We start from the raw sequence: 15,174 nt of genomic DNA, 5'->3' as shown, positions 1-15,174 counted from the left end.
TACCATCTTTCTTTCCAGAACCTGTGTCAGAACAGGAGAAGGAGTGGCATAATTTAGACATGGTCAGATGTTTATCAGTCTACTTGGCTAAAACAAAAGTTTGGAGAAAGTCAAACAAATTATTTGTAATCCCAGCAGGAAGCAGGAGAGGACAAGCAGCCTCGAAATCCACAATAAGCAGGTGGATAATTAACTTCATTAAGCTGGCTTATGAAAAAGCTGAAGTGCAGCTACCGAAAGGAATTAAGGCACACTCCACTAGGGCAATCAGTGCTTCATGGGCTTTTCAGGCAGAAGTCTCAAAGGAAGAAGTATGCAAGGCAGCCTCTTGGAGTTCTGCAAATACTTTTCTGAAGCATTACCATCTGGATGTGCGTTCCACACAGAGGGCTAATATTGGCCTTAAAGTTTTGGAATCAGTGTGTGAATAAAATATATTTGGTTTCAGCATTAAAATATTAAGTTGTTTGTTTCCTCTCCCAGGTAGATTGCTAAGGTATATCACCCTTAGTGTAAAGGCTGCCATAGTGACCATGGGAAATAGAAAATTTAACTTCATACTTACCGAAATTTTCTTTTCCTGGTAACTATGGGCAGCCTTTACACTAACCCCTCCCCAAACAACTAGCTGCTCGGACATCAAAAGACAAGGGGCAGATGGGGGAGTATTTATAGATAATTAAGATTGGTGGATTGGGAGAGAATTCATTATTAACCTGTCCTGTCGGCTTTGGGAAGCAAGGGAACCCTTAGTGTAAAGGCTGCCCATAGTTACCAGGAAAAGAAAATTTCGGTAAGTATGAAGTTAAATTTTCTATATTATTTTGTGTAAGTATCTATGGTCAAATTACCACTCACCAAGGTGATAAAATATCTTTTATTATGTGAAAATATTACAAATTATATTCAAAATTCAAATCGCCAGTCAAACATTTCCTTGACAGCCTTAAAGGGCACCTATCACAGCCAAAATCAAATACATATGAACAATCTGACCAGTACAAGCTAAACACGTTTAATCAAACTACATATATAGTTTTTTGAAAAAACTGCAGGTTTTAAAAAAATCCCTTACTTTGTCAAATGGGTTCTTTCACTGAGGGAGGCCATACTGAAACTATAACAGAGAATCTAATATGTAAATTTCAGGAGCATGCTCAGATTGCTTTGAGTATTCTACCCAGAATGCCTTGTTTAAGTAAACTCCTCCACTAGAAGTATCATGAGATTTCCCTATCTTGTCCCCTGCTGGTAAAGTCATTATGCAAATGAAGGGCACACACTAACTTCCAGCAGGTGGCAGCACTACTGTACAGCAGCTAACACACAGGTTTGGCTGATTTGAAAATAGATTAGAAGGGTTGATAAGCAAGCAAGGAATTTCAACTGAGCATGTGTGAGATTTCAGAGCTACAGTTGGCTGGGAAGATATAGGTAGGAGGAGCCAGTGAAACCCAAGATGCCTGCCTCAGCTAGAACTGCAGGGGAGATAGGGGAGAACTTGCAGAAGGTATAGTGAGCTGATCATTTACATTATACAAACAATTCTAACGGTTTTAAATATCGGATTTCTTGAACTTTCACATAGTGTATTTACTTAGTAAATGATTTTGGTCATGATTGGTGCCCTTTAAAGTAGAAGGAAAGGTTAAAACTAAGTGAGCTTTATCAGAAAGGTCTATATGAATACAATAGTAAACCCTCAAAGTAATGCTCCTCTGAGTCCTCTGTCAAAAGAAGCACAGCATTTCTTTCCTTCTATTGTGTATACATAGGCTGCTGTATCAGACTTCGTGTTTTCCGCATAAACCTCCAGGGCTAGAGCATGCTCAGTTTGCTCCTCTTCCCCTCCCTCCCTGCCTTAATCTGAGCCCAGAGCTATGAGTGAGCAGGGAGAGACTCAGGCAGGAAGTGATATCACACCAAGCTAATATGGCAGCTGCTATCCTAAACAAACAGAGCTGATTAGTCAGGTATTCTAAAGCATTCTAAAGAATAAAAATGGTGTTCTAGCTTTCACTGTTGTGGCTAATCTATTGGCAATAAACTGCCTTGGTAGCTTTCATCTACTTTAAGGTAATTGAAAGTAAAAAAAACTCACCTTCAATAACAGTGGTTAAGGTAGATTAAACTAAAACCCCCCTCTCCGCTACTTGCTCTGAGTCAAAACTTCGACTATATGCCGGGAATTCTGGATAAGGGAATGGCATCTGCTTTTGGGATTCAAAACTTGCAGCTGAAACATGTCCTCAAAACAGACACCTCTATGTCCTTCATTGAAGACTCCAAACATAATTGGGATGATAGGGATCACTGGAGATACTGCCAAATCCAACACAACAACTAAACCCATTGCTCCAACGAGCCAATCGAACATTGACTGAGTTTGAAACTCTTTGTGATAAAAAAAAACTATTCCTCACCATTTAATTTCCACGCTTTATAAACTGATAATACAAAAGAAATTTCCTCAGTTGCCGCATTTCACAAAGACCTGGGAAAACCTGTCAGAGGATGAATGGGAGAAAATCTTCAGGCTATTAGCGAAATGTTCTATAAATAACAGATTTCAGGAGAACTCTTATAAAACATTATCGTATTGGTATAGAACGCCTACTAAATTATTCCAAATGCACCTGATACCAGATAACCTATGCTGGAGATGTCATAAGGAAGTAGGGAATATTTCTCATATCTGGTTTTTCTGTGAGAAATTACAACCATTTTGGGATAACATAAAACAGGCATGTCGGGAGATTCTGGGCTATCAGGTTGATCTCACACCTCAATTACTCCACACTGAGATCCCAGAACATACATTCAAATATAGTCTGCTAAACCAATTACTAGCGCCAAAAATACTAATCCCAAGACACTGGAGAGAGGTCACTCCCCCGACTTTAGAGGAATGGGTTGCCAATGTCAGGTATATTTATCTTATGGAGGAATTGACATCATATCTAACGGAAAAAAAAGATAATTTTATATCAACCTAGCAGCCCTGGATTTCCTACTTACATGCACATAACAAACTGTAAAAAGTTAGCAATATGCAGGAACGTTAGCCTCCAGGCTCAATCCCCAATACCTAACCCCCTCCCACCCTTTTCTAATTTCTTCTTTTCTTTGACATTATTGGTAAAAGTTGATTTTCAGAAATGTAATCCTGTAACCGCATATGCTTACATGTCTGAATGTTGATCAGATGTGATTCTTTACTGTATGTTTAGTGTACACTTGCCTATTCTTCATGAATAAGTTTTCTTGAAATACAAAAAAAAAAAAAAAAAAAAGATTAAACTAAAACCTATAGGCCACAGCAATTTCAGGATTCTGGGGGTTCATAGGCAACAAATAAGAGGTTTAGGGAGTACACCCCCCAACCCAGAAACTGAAACACTGTATGGTCGACAAAGTTGCCAAACCTGTTTCAAGAATCAGAACCCCTGTGCAGTGGACACATTCAGAAAGGAAGCATTTTTTTTTTAAATGGAAGCGTTTTATAACTTACAAAAGAACAGTGCTTTAAAAATAGATAAGTAGTTAGACAGCAAACAATATACAAAAATAAAAACTGTACAGAATATTAAAGTTATCCAGAAAAAGTGACAAAATACAAGCCACAGCAGTTTAAGGAGATGACAGACTCCTGATTAGCATATTCTTCTGGCTGAACCAAAGATTATGCAAGCAAGGTGTTTTGTGCCCCTTTTTTAAAAAATGTGAAAGTCCGGCCAAGAAATATTATGCATATTATTGTGGCCCTCCTGCTGAATCATAACATTTTATGCTCAATTATTTTAAACCTAGCCACATGTTCAATACTAGCAAGAGAACATTCATTGAGATACTGACCCACCAATACCCAGTGGAGATACCTTTCAACTTGGGATTTGAGGGCCCTAATGCATAATATTCCCTGTCAAACAGCATAATGATTTCATTCATAGCAAATCAAAAAAGAGACAGATTGTCCAATTGGTTTCCAGTACAGTATTTGAAAAAAGTAAAAAAAAAAAAAAAAAAAAAAAAGGGGCTACAAGATGGGTCTTTATGTGCAGTTTGTGATCCAACGGAATAAAGCTGGCAACACAGTTCTCTACATTTTCTCTTTAAAAATAAAATTCATCAGCTTTGAAGGCCAAAATGCCTTGGCCAATATCAAGTATAGATGACAAAGACCTTAGGTTTGCCATCTATGGCCTCTATTTCCATACTGTCGATCAACGAAATCTTGTCCTCCTTTGAGGAGAAATGGAGAGGAGGTAAAGGGGAAAGTGTCTGCAGTTGTTGCTGAAGACTGAGGTCTAGGTCCTTGAAAGCGTGCAACATGAAGACCCCCAAAATGATGATGAGAAAGCCGCAGACTGCTCCAACTCCATCCAAGGCAGACATAGCAACCCATTCCTTGAAGAGGATGAGGGAGGTGGCTATAACCACACTTGTGAACAGCACATAATAGATAGGGAATACTAATGAGGTGTTGAACACATCCAAAGACTTGTTGAGGTAGTTTACTTGGGTAACCACTGATAAGATCAAGATAGGGATGAGGATCCAGGGCAGAGGGTGTGTGACAACAGACTGTCCAGAAATCAGGCTCTTTACTGCTATTCCTAAACCTTTCACCGAAGACACCGAGAAGGCACCCAAAAGCGAGCAGATTGCCAGGTAGATAAGGATGTTGGTGTGACCATAACGAGGGGAAAGGAGGAAGATCAGAACCAAGCAGCAGATCAGCAAGAGACTGATATAGGCTATGAAACCTGGGGATCAGAACACAAAACAAATACTATGTTAATGGTGGTGGTTAGCATGACCAGAATTGCTCATCATTCAACACTCAAGGTTATATTCCTGTACCTGGATCCTGCAGCTTGAGGGTCATATCTTCTAAAGTGGTGACCTCTTGCTCCTCAGGGGCATGGATTACCATTACAGTGCTTCCCAGGACACTGAGAGTACACCCCAACTTCCCCAAGACATTCAGGCTCTCTCCGAGCAGATAGGAAGACATCACAGCGCTGAAAGGGCAATTTAATGAGGTGAGATCAATACAATCATCATTCATTTAACCAATCAGAGCTATTAATACAGGATGAGGTCTTGGATTTGATGATCCCAAGTATGCTATTATTTGGTTTATTGTGGAATTATAGGGGTTAGACAGTGATTAGATAAAGATAAATGAACAATGAGAAAGGAAACTCCATGCAGAGAACCCCTGGGTAGAAATTAAACCCATGCAGCCACACTGATCATTGTCATCATGTTTACCAGTAAAAGGTTTTAAAGTCGATATGTAAATTGCACAATTAGGGACTTTCTTGGTATTTGCACACCCTTGCTGAATCAATGAACCTCATTTCCACACAATGTTGTAGCTACACATCCATTCAGGATTTAGAGCTTTAGGGATTAAACTTTACCTTTGGTCTCATAGTGCTTTGCCAACCGAGCAGCATGATAAATAAATATCTGGTGAACAGACTGAAGGTAGGACCTGTAGCTCAGTTAGATGAGGCACCCGAAAGGTCAAGTGTTAAGAGGCCTCATTGATATTGCTTCCAGCCTTGCATGCAAGTTTTCTTTTCAGAAGACATATGGACATTGGTGATTACTTACATTAAGAGGGCAGAGACAAGACTAGCAATTGTGACAGTATAGGAGGGAGAAATACAGGTTCCACACTCAACGATACATTATAGAACCTGTTCTACAACCGGAAAACTACTGACCCACCCCCAGTGTTTTACACCCCATGTATAGACATGTCGCCTTCCCAAGTGATTCCTTTACCTGATTAGGACACTGAGCGCCCCCAGGGGAGTGACAATGGTGGCAGGTGCAAACGCATAAGCAGCAAAATTGGCAGCCTCGCCTCCCCCCACTGTGAAAAGAAAAATGTTGTCAAGGCTTAGAGAGATCAACCAAACCCAGTAAAAGGTGGGATTTCACTTTAATTCCCAAATACCAGGCTAGAACTTTCAGGAATGGACAATGCAAAGATAAAATGCCCCATTCATGTTCCCTCAAAGTTGGGAAAACATTAAATTATAGGCAAAAGTAGAGCCACATCACTCCAGGTCAGACTTGCTGGGACCACGTTCAAGCTGCACTTTCTATGTATTTCCAGTGTCGTACTGGGATGCCAGGGGCCCACCAGAAAACAGACCGTGAGTCAACCAGAATACCTTAGACTTACCCACTTTCCAAATTATTATTCCTCCTCTCCTCACTCAACCTCTTTATTCTCCTAGTCTTTTATATCTACTTATATTCTTTCATTATTAAGCCTCTTTGTTCCCATAAAGAAATAGGGAATGACCATGAAATAAGCTAAATTGTTAGAAGCAAGAGGCCCACTGACAACTGGGCCCACCGGGAGACTTCCTGTTATCCCGGTGGGCCAGTCCGACCTGTGTTGGACTAAGAGGGAGACAAAGATTAAAGGGGATATTTGCCTACTTGTTAATAGTCCTGCCCACCACATCCAGTCTTTCAGATAACCATGTCCACCAGCACCTGCAGATACACAATGATCACAATTACATTCATTAATCAAATGAATTACAAGAAAAAACAGGCAACTATGGGGAGTGGCATAATAATTGTTTTTTGTTTGCACCTATTAATAGACTGTCGATTTATAACTGCACACTGCGGTTATCAATGGGGCAAGTACAATCAAGGGCAAATTCCTTCCTCATTATGCAACACACTTAGTAAACACAGCTACAAATACATGTTGTACCCTAAAGAGAATAGGTGTGTTTATTGCGTCCTTGGAAAGCCAGTCGCCCATTATCAATTGCTTTGGAATTTCAGATATGGTAACTGGGAATATACCCTATTTATTTATTTTCTATATTGAATACACCCTATTTATTTATTATATTTAATATATTGAATATGCCCTATTTTTACAGTCGGGATACATTGACACCTTACAAGGTTTTCTCCCCTGCGCACCACTCATACCTGCACGCGTCCCTCCTTGTCGACACAGGCGTAGGAGCCCTTTCTTTTTGAGGATGACGCTGCTGCCAATAAGGAGGCTGGACAACACGGCCAACAGCAAACCGCTAAGGAATTCGTAGTTTTGTGTTACAGCCTGCGACAAGCCGGCGTCCAGCGTCAGGTTCTGATAGACAGAGCTGGGGAGGTCGATCTCGCCCACGATCCGGCACAGCACCTGGTGCGAAGGGCAGCTTAATGCAACTAGAGAGCCTGCAGAAAAATAAATGTGAACATTATTATTGTCCTTTGTGCCTGTTTGACCATCAGTCCCTCCCCAGAGGAGCTTGCAATCCAATGTCCAAATAACATTCACACACACACTATGGTCTGTACTATCAGCAGCCAATTAATTATGTTTTGGAGTGGGGGGGGCAGAACCTATGCATACACTGGGAGAACCTACACTTCTTGCAGATAAAGCTCTGCCTGGAATCAAACCTAGGACCCCAGTGATGCAGGGCAGCAATGCTGAGCACAACAGTTACAGATCCCAGCAGGTATGAGCAACATGACAGCAAAGAGTAATTGGGGGGGGGGATCATTGTCAAGTACCACCTCAACGTCAATTATACAGACAGTTGAGTGAGAGAAGGAACCTGGTAGCTACTCCCTGCTCCTAAATAATGTACATTTTCCCTTTATAAAACTTGCAGAGTGCATCCTCTGTTCCCACGTCAGGCCTGGTGTCATGCACCTTGGGTAATATTACGACCTAAAGGGCGAGGCTGGTGATTTAAAGATTAACAAGAGCAGATCAGACAGATATCTAGGGACCACATCCTAACTACTTGGTATTTTCTCAACAGGAAAAATTTAAAATAGCTGTATCTTTGCTTCTGAGCCAAGGACAAACCTATAGCTTTGGCTATAGGAGCCGGAGCTTTGGGCAGAGCACCTGTCCTCTTGGTGGAAAGATGTCAGTAGGACAAGATGCTGACAGTCATACATCAGTGTTGTCCAATCCGTGGACCTTCAACTGAGTAGGGTAGGTTAGATATTCCTACTTAAACACAAATAAAGGAATCTTCCAAGGTCTTTTTTGCCTCGGGGGCCACACCACAAGACCAAGGCTCCTTTCCCATTTATCCCAACTCACACTCTTCCCAACCATTAAAGGATAAAACAAAGTGAGGACATTATAGAACATGTCAAGCCTGTTAAACAAGAAAGCAAGGCCATAAAAAGGGTGGCCTGTCCATGCCTTGACCTGTGTGGGCTTGTAGTTAATGGATCAGTTAATGGCAGGTCTCAATTGTACTTCTAAAGCCACCGGGGATATGGGCAGGATGTGGAGAAGTCAGGGGTCAATAACTTGCTGATCCTTTAGAACCTCACTGACTCATGTTTGTTTCCTATTATAGTTTCTCTTAAAAAGTGGCACATACATCTGGTTCCTCAGACTGGATATGCAGGTTGGCACCATACTTGTGGGGCAGCTCAGCAATAGAACCATAGGACAATATTCCCAGGAGTAAAGGATATTTCACAATCTGAATAGGAGAGGCAGCCACATAATGGAGAATATGGACAATTAGTGGGATCAAACTATGAATATACAAATGCTTTGTCAGAAGTAAAGCCCCTGGCTAAGTTTCCCCTCTACAATGCTGATGGTGCAGGGCAACATTCCTTTTCTTCCCTACTATAAAACCTAATGGAATGTTCTCTTGATGTGCACAATAATTAATTTTTTATGGGTAAGAAACTCCTTATATCATTACATAACTGCATAATAGCCAGCTGTGTGCCACTTACTCTCAGAGCGGGTTTGGTAGTCAGTAGAACTCTGGGAGTTGTAGTTGAACAACAGTAATTAAAGCATCCCATTATTGCTGCAATATCTCAGTGTTACATTATATTTAATGTTGCTAGTAAGGTGCTAGAAACGCCTTTGCATAGGCAGGGCCCCTAAACCAATGCAATATTTGCAGAGATCTAGGACATTATATCCTTTTAGGCTCCACTTAGCACAGTGCAGGTGAGAAGGCAGATCTCAGGTTATTTCCAGCTGTTTGAGGATTAAACCACTAAAAGCAACCACATCCAACTCACTTCCCCCCACACTTCCCTGTACCCAACCCCTAAAACAAGAGATCCAGAAACCCAATCACATCCCTGTATCACAGAAACTGTTGTTCCGCCACTAACCATATCCTATTAAATTAACTGTTGAACCACCAATTCACAGGAATCCAACCTGGGAGGAACCAGTTCTCCACCACCGCCCAAATGTTGGGAATACACAGCACAAGGTGGCTTTGACGTGGGATCCAAAACACTGTGGCTACATCCACGTACATTTAAGAAGATTTGCAACGTTGATATAGGTTCCAAATAGGATCCAAATTTGGGGGGACATTTTCCCCCCAAATAGTGCTCACCACCCCTTTTAACTAATAGAAAAGAATGCCTAGAATCATTAGTAATCAATCTCAGTTCAACACAACAAAGTGATTTTGTTAAATTAAAGGGCCACTGCCTAGCCACTTACCATTGACACAGCCATGATCTGACGGGAGACGAGCCATGTGATGGGGGGCAGCAGTCCTGTAATCAAACAACCAACATCCCAAGTGCAGCCGCTTATAATTCTCAGTGCACTTTCTCTCACCTGATCAGGGTGTTACTCAGCTCACAACCATTGGCTCCTCCCCTTAAGTAACTTGTTCACGCCTCCTGGGCGAAAGTGTTTCACCCCCCCCCCCCGAAGGTTTCACCAGTCCCTCTCTGCTCTGTCGTAAGGAGTAACTCCCATTGACGTGCACAGTATGATGCCCCTGCAATCATTTTGCCATTTACAATGTTAGAGGTTCAGGTTCCCCTTTAGTCAGGGTGAGGGGGCTCATAACAAGGTTACAGTAGGTGAAGCACGAGTTATAATACAATAGTCCTATAGGTGCAGAGATAACTAACATAGCTGTTTAGTGCTGGGCGAAACTGTTTCTGTATATTTGTATTTATACACACACATATGTATTCCTTCTCCATAACTGAACTATAAATTGGAGCTGCCATATAGTTTAGCTCCACTTAGCTACAACTTGCACTACCTGTTAATTGCCACTAGGAATTGCTGTTTTATTGATTTCTACAGAGAATACTGCTAGAGAGAGACAATCAGTATAATAAACATTTTGCCCAATACTGAAGGAGTACAAGTCCCCCCCTGAAGGAGCACGTCAACACGCCAGTGCTGTCCTAATCGCCAGTCTGCCAGGCAGTCCTAAGCCTACACTGCCTGGTATTACCATCTTTATAGCAGGGGACCATTAAGGATGATTAGGATGGGGGGGGGGGTGCACATCAGACACCACAACCCCCCCCCCCCCCCGGGCCCTCCGATGTGTGTGACTTCAGAACACCTGCAGGCTGAATATATTGGTCATAGTGATGGGTTGCTCCTGGTGTCATATTGTAAGTCTGCTATGAAGTGTCCACCTAGATCTCAAAATCTGACTCTGACCTTTCCATCCAAATGAGCCTCAAGGAGTATATAGAAGAATTAAAAGTCATCTTTCCAAACGCCCTTACCTACATTAATAGTATCAGTCATGTGGCTTCTGAGATCTATGACAGTTAAAGGGGTATGTTATAGAATGGCTAATTCTAAGCAACTTTTTAACTGGTCTTCATTTTTTATTTTCAATAGTTCTTAAATGATTTGCCTTCTTCTTCTGACTCTTTCCAGCTTTCAAATGGGGGTCACTGACCCCATCTAAACAACAAATATTCTGTAAGGCTACACATTTATTGTTATTGCCATTTTATTCGTCATTTTTCTATTCATGCCTCTCCTATTCATATCCCAGTCTCTTATTCAAATCAATGCATGGTTGCTAGGGTAGCTTGGGCCCTAGCAACTGGATTGCTGAAATTTCAGACTGTAGAGTTGCTAAATAAAAAATGATATAACTCAAAAACCCCAAATAATAAAAAATGAAAACCAACTGCAAATTGTCTCAGAATATCATACTCAGCATCATACTAAAAGTTAATTTAAAGGCAGACAACCCCTTTAAATGAAAGAGAAAATGGAATACTGGCGGTTGTAGTATATAGTAACTGACAGACTTTAGGTTTGACATGCCTGACCTTGAACAGAGGGTCAGTTGCAGGCTATTTTCACCTTTGGGAAAATGCTTTGCTTCCCCTTTGCAAATCAAATGCTTCTGTTTTACTGCTCAGTGGGTAGCCTTTGAGCATGGAGGCAGCACATCCTCCCCAGTGTATGTGATCCCAGTCAGTTGCATTCCTCATCCCTATGGCTCTGGGCAAGCTGAACTGGTATTTCCTGAGAGGGCGGTGCCTCAGGGGAAGGGGTGTGTTTAAGCTCAGCAGGTGAGACAGGGGTAAATTCCCAGGTAACTTAACTTCTTTCTAGGTTGCAGGCACTGCTGCATGGGGCACAGGGGGCATTTGTCCATAGACCCCAGAATCAAAGGGACTTTTCTGGGGGGGGGTACTAAGACTATAAAGAGGTTAATCAAAGGGAATCAATGAGCAGATCTTGGGTCATGCTGGTGAATCAGGTTGAGCCTGGTCTGATCTGAAGGGCACTTGTGCAAACTAGGGTTGCCATCTCACCCATTTAAAACCAAACAAATATGGGATACACAGCCTGCATGGCTAATTAGCAATTCATTTAGACGCATGCTGCAGACTGAACTGATTTATGTTCAGCCATGCATCATAATGAATCGCTAATTAGGCATGCAAGCTGTGGATTCCATTTGTGTTCGTTTGCAAAGGGGTGAGGTGGCAACCCTAGTGCAAACCCATTGGATACCCATGGGACGTAGCGGTCTGGAATAAGGATTGAAGGCCAAAGGGGTGTTTCTTACCTAGCCCCCTCTGGCTGCAGACCCCCCCTGTGGCCAATTTTAAACACCTGGATATACTCAAACATACCCACAATACTTGCTTGAAACATCACCACCTTCTTGGCAGCCCAGCCCCCCCCCCCAACCCCCTTGATGGTAGTAGAAGGCCTTTGTTTTGGTCCCTTAAAATGGCCTATAATCTGCTGACCCAGTCACGAGTGGCCAAATCTGCATTCATTATCAGCCTGTGTTTGCCCATAGCAGCAGGTCCAGACCCAATTGTACTGTACAGTTGCACTTAGAGAACATTTGTATGTGAATGGCATTGTTGCACTGCTGCACCATTGTATATACATAGTAAGGTGGGGCACTGAGCTTATATTGACTTTAGAGGAGGCTGGCGGGAACCAGAAACACAGGACACACACAGGGGAAAGACAATAACTTGTCATTTACTAATGGAGAGCCGAGATCCAATTTAAAGTGAAGTGAGGCCTGAGGATGAGAAGCAGGAAGAGAATAGATTATTTCAGGGATTTCCAACTTGTGGGCTGTTGTCCCCCCTGCAACCTTCTGCTGTCAAAAGGATGCTAGGAACTGTAGTGTTCTTTTTATTATATCTTTCATCCCTCACTGGGCCCATAAGACATTCTCTCACACCTGACTTTTTTTTATAAACATATACTGAAATGCTTATTACTCAGTGTCCTAGTGGGCCCCCCTATACTACCCCCAGCAATCGCAAGGTCTGCTTCCTCAGTATTTACGCTCCTGATTAGAAGTTACTGGGCCTCACAGCATTTTAGGCCTCCCAAAACTTTGAAATGGTTATTAGTCAGTGCCCCACTGGGCCCCCTATTCCTCCAGGTCACCAAACAGTCTCAGGTTCTGCATCCTCTATTGCTGTGCCTTTCAAAAAAATGCACTAATGTTTGCAGGCAATTGCCATCAGAATAAATGGGGGGGGGGCAGAGGAGCAGGCAATTTTGAACATACTGTCTGCTGCATTGCCCTATTACAGAGCACTTTCACCCCACCATGTGGGCAGGGATCTGTATAAGGGCATTGATCAGTGCCATGCTACTGCTCTACATACATATTGGGGGGGGGCAAATTATTCAGTGTGGCCCCCTCTAGGCAAGTTTCTTCCCAACAGACTAACCTGTTTGCCTCCTTACTATATTTACACCCAGATCTAAATACACAGTAACAGATTGGGGGGTCCGGGGTCTAGCAGGGCTTCTGCCTCAGGGGGCCCCCATACCCCAGCCACAACCCCCCTTCCTGCGGCCTCGATCAGGACTTTGTAGAGGTCAGGAAGCAGTGCAAAGAATACTCAGGCGGGGAGCAGGTCTGGGATGGTGGACGACAAGGGTCAGGGCCCACCAGGTTTTTTCCCAGTGTCCTGCTGGCCCTGTCTGACCCTGTATATACAGCTTGATAAGGACACACAATATGCATCCTGCAGTCATCCATGTAGCAAGTGTTCACAGGTTTGTGCTCACGTTTCTCAGTTTATGGGCACAGGCACATCAGGCTATTGTTAGCATCAGGGGCGATCCTGGCCCCTCTGCCGCCTGAGGCAGCAGCAGTTGCTGCTGCCCCCCCTCCCCTGGAAATTCGCTCTTAAAGTACCAGGAGCAGCATTTTTGCTGCCCCCTGGTACCTAGTGGGGCGCTGCTGCCTGAGGCGACAGCCTCAACTCGCCTCATTGGCGAAGCACCCCTGGTTAGCATTATGCCACTCAGTACGGTGGGCATGGGGAAAAACACTTAGAATGGCTTCCTCGTTTACCTAATTTGCAATAATCACCTTGCCCCCGAATTGCAATAATCACCTTGCCCCTGCCAATGCACTCATGGGTCAGGTGATTAGCGTCATGAATGTGATATTAAACCCAACCAGTTATCTGTATATTATGTTGGTCAGTACATGGTGCATAGGAGGTGCTGATAAACAAAAATGGAGCCAGATCTCTCACTGGGAAACAGGGACAGTGGAAATGTATCAATCAAGACAAAAAAAGACATCATCTGGATAAAAACATATTATTTAACAAGTGATGTGTGTACATGGTTCCTGGTACCAACATCACAGAACAGTTCCCCCAGAACAGGAACACGATTCTGTTCTACTAATTATGTGCTAGTTTCCATTTATCTGGACTTCTGGTGTCAGGCCGAGACCTTTTACAGTGATGGATAGCAACAGTTGGGAATACTCTGCAAGTAGGTCACATGAGCACAATATTGTACAGAGTCACAATAAATAGGAAGATAAAACGGTGTTTGGAGATGAAGATTCGCACGCTGTTGATAAGGAAGGAAAAGAAAATTTCTTCATGGGAAAGTAACAGAGCTCAGGCTCAAGCATAAAATCAAATTCATCACAGTGTAACATTAAAACTGGCGATTATGGTTGTGTATTCAGCTTTTCGGCCATGATGGTGTTTGATCCATTAGATAACCAGAATGCCTGAAGCACATACTGCGGCCACATAACTCCATATTGTCTTGATGATACTGCAGTACATGTAGTGACAACTGCACAGACATACACCACAGCATCACAAGAAGTGGCATGAGCAGGTCTGGTGCACGTCAGGGGGTCATGCTCTCGCTCAGCAGGTGGTAGCCAGGGACTGATGGATGGGAGGCTGGAAGCAACGGACATGCTCCACTGTGGTACTGTCACTCTCCACCGATTTCATGTATTTGTTCAGCACGGCGAAGATCTCGTTGTTCAGGATCTGGTACTTGCGGATTCGGTCTGCCATTTTCTTTAGAGGCTAAGGGGAAGAAAAGAAAGGAAAAAGACCAGCCTCATACTGGGATACAAACTACACAGAGGCCCAGGGGGGAGCATGGAATTATTCTATTAGTATCCCTAGAGGCAATCTTTGGGCATGGTGCAAGAGACATTCCTGGGAGAGACCAGTAGAGAGAGACTACTCACCACGTTCTTTATGATTTCATCCTTTCCATCCTGCCTCTGCACCTTCAGGAGGTGATAACAGAAATCAAAGAGGTCAAACCTGCGCTGCTGCCCAAGAAGCACAATGACAGCACAACCAGCCCAGTTTAATCCATCCCCGAAACACTGTCTGTAGGGGGCAACATAGTAAAGCAAAACGGGCACATTTAGAAATACATTATGTGCAAAAACAAAAGGGGGTCAGGGTCGGGAGAAACAGGATATAGGGGAGGGGGGTAAACCTTCCAACGCATGTACAGTGCTGCTCAACTGAGGCTTATCTCTCTAAGCCAATTGATAGACAAATAGATTCTGCTTTACTGGTTGCAACAGAATCTGAATGGCAGGGTTTCTGTATACA

General features: G+C 43.0%; 1 protein-coding gene, 1 long non-coding RNA gene and 1 pseudogene across 2 annotated transcripts; 1 reads left to right on the top strand and 2 right to left on the bottom strand.

The window, feature by feature from the left end:
- Positions 1-3,250: 3,250 nt before the first annotated feature.
- Positions 3,251-9,669, bottom strand: nipal4.L (NIPA-like domain containing 4 L homeolog). Its single transcript, XM_018251927.2, has 6 exons — positions 9,512-9,669; positions 6,982-7,230; positions 6,469-6,525; positions 5,800-5,890; positions 4,864-5,024; positions 3,251-4,766 (listed from the first exon to the last, which is right to left on the bottom strand). Exons 1-6 carry the CDS (start codon positions 9,546-9,548, stop codon positions 4,162-4,164), a joined length of 1,200 nt encoding a protein of 399 aa, XP_018107416.1. The 5' UTR covers positions 9,549-9,669; the 3' UTR covers positions 3,251-4,161.
- LOC121401410 lies at positions 4,908-7,261 on the top strand. Its single transcript, XR_005966216.1, has 2 exons — positions 4,908-5,045; positions 6,930-7,261. It is a non-coding gene; the product is annotated as an uncharacterized LOC121401410 (long non-coding RNA).
- A 4,205-nt stretch (positions 9,670-13,874) lies between the features above and the next one.
- Positions 13,875-15,174, bottom strand: part of LOC108710762 — a 45,711-nt pseudogene continuing 44,411 nt past the window's right edge.

This window comes from Xenopus laevis, chromosome 3L (assembly GCF_017654675.1).
Source record: "Xenopus laevis strain J_2021 chromosome 3L, Xenopus_laevis_v10.1, whole genome shotgun sequence".
Classification (NCBI taxonomy): domain Eukaryota; kingdom Metazoa; phylum Chordata; class Amphibia; order Anura; family Pipidae; genus Xenopus; species Xenopus laevis.
This window is presented reverse-complemented; position numbering and strand designations above follow the sequence as displayed.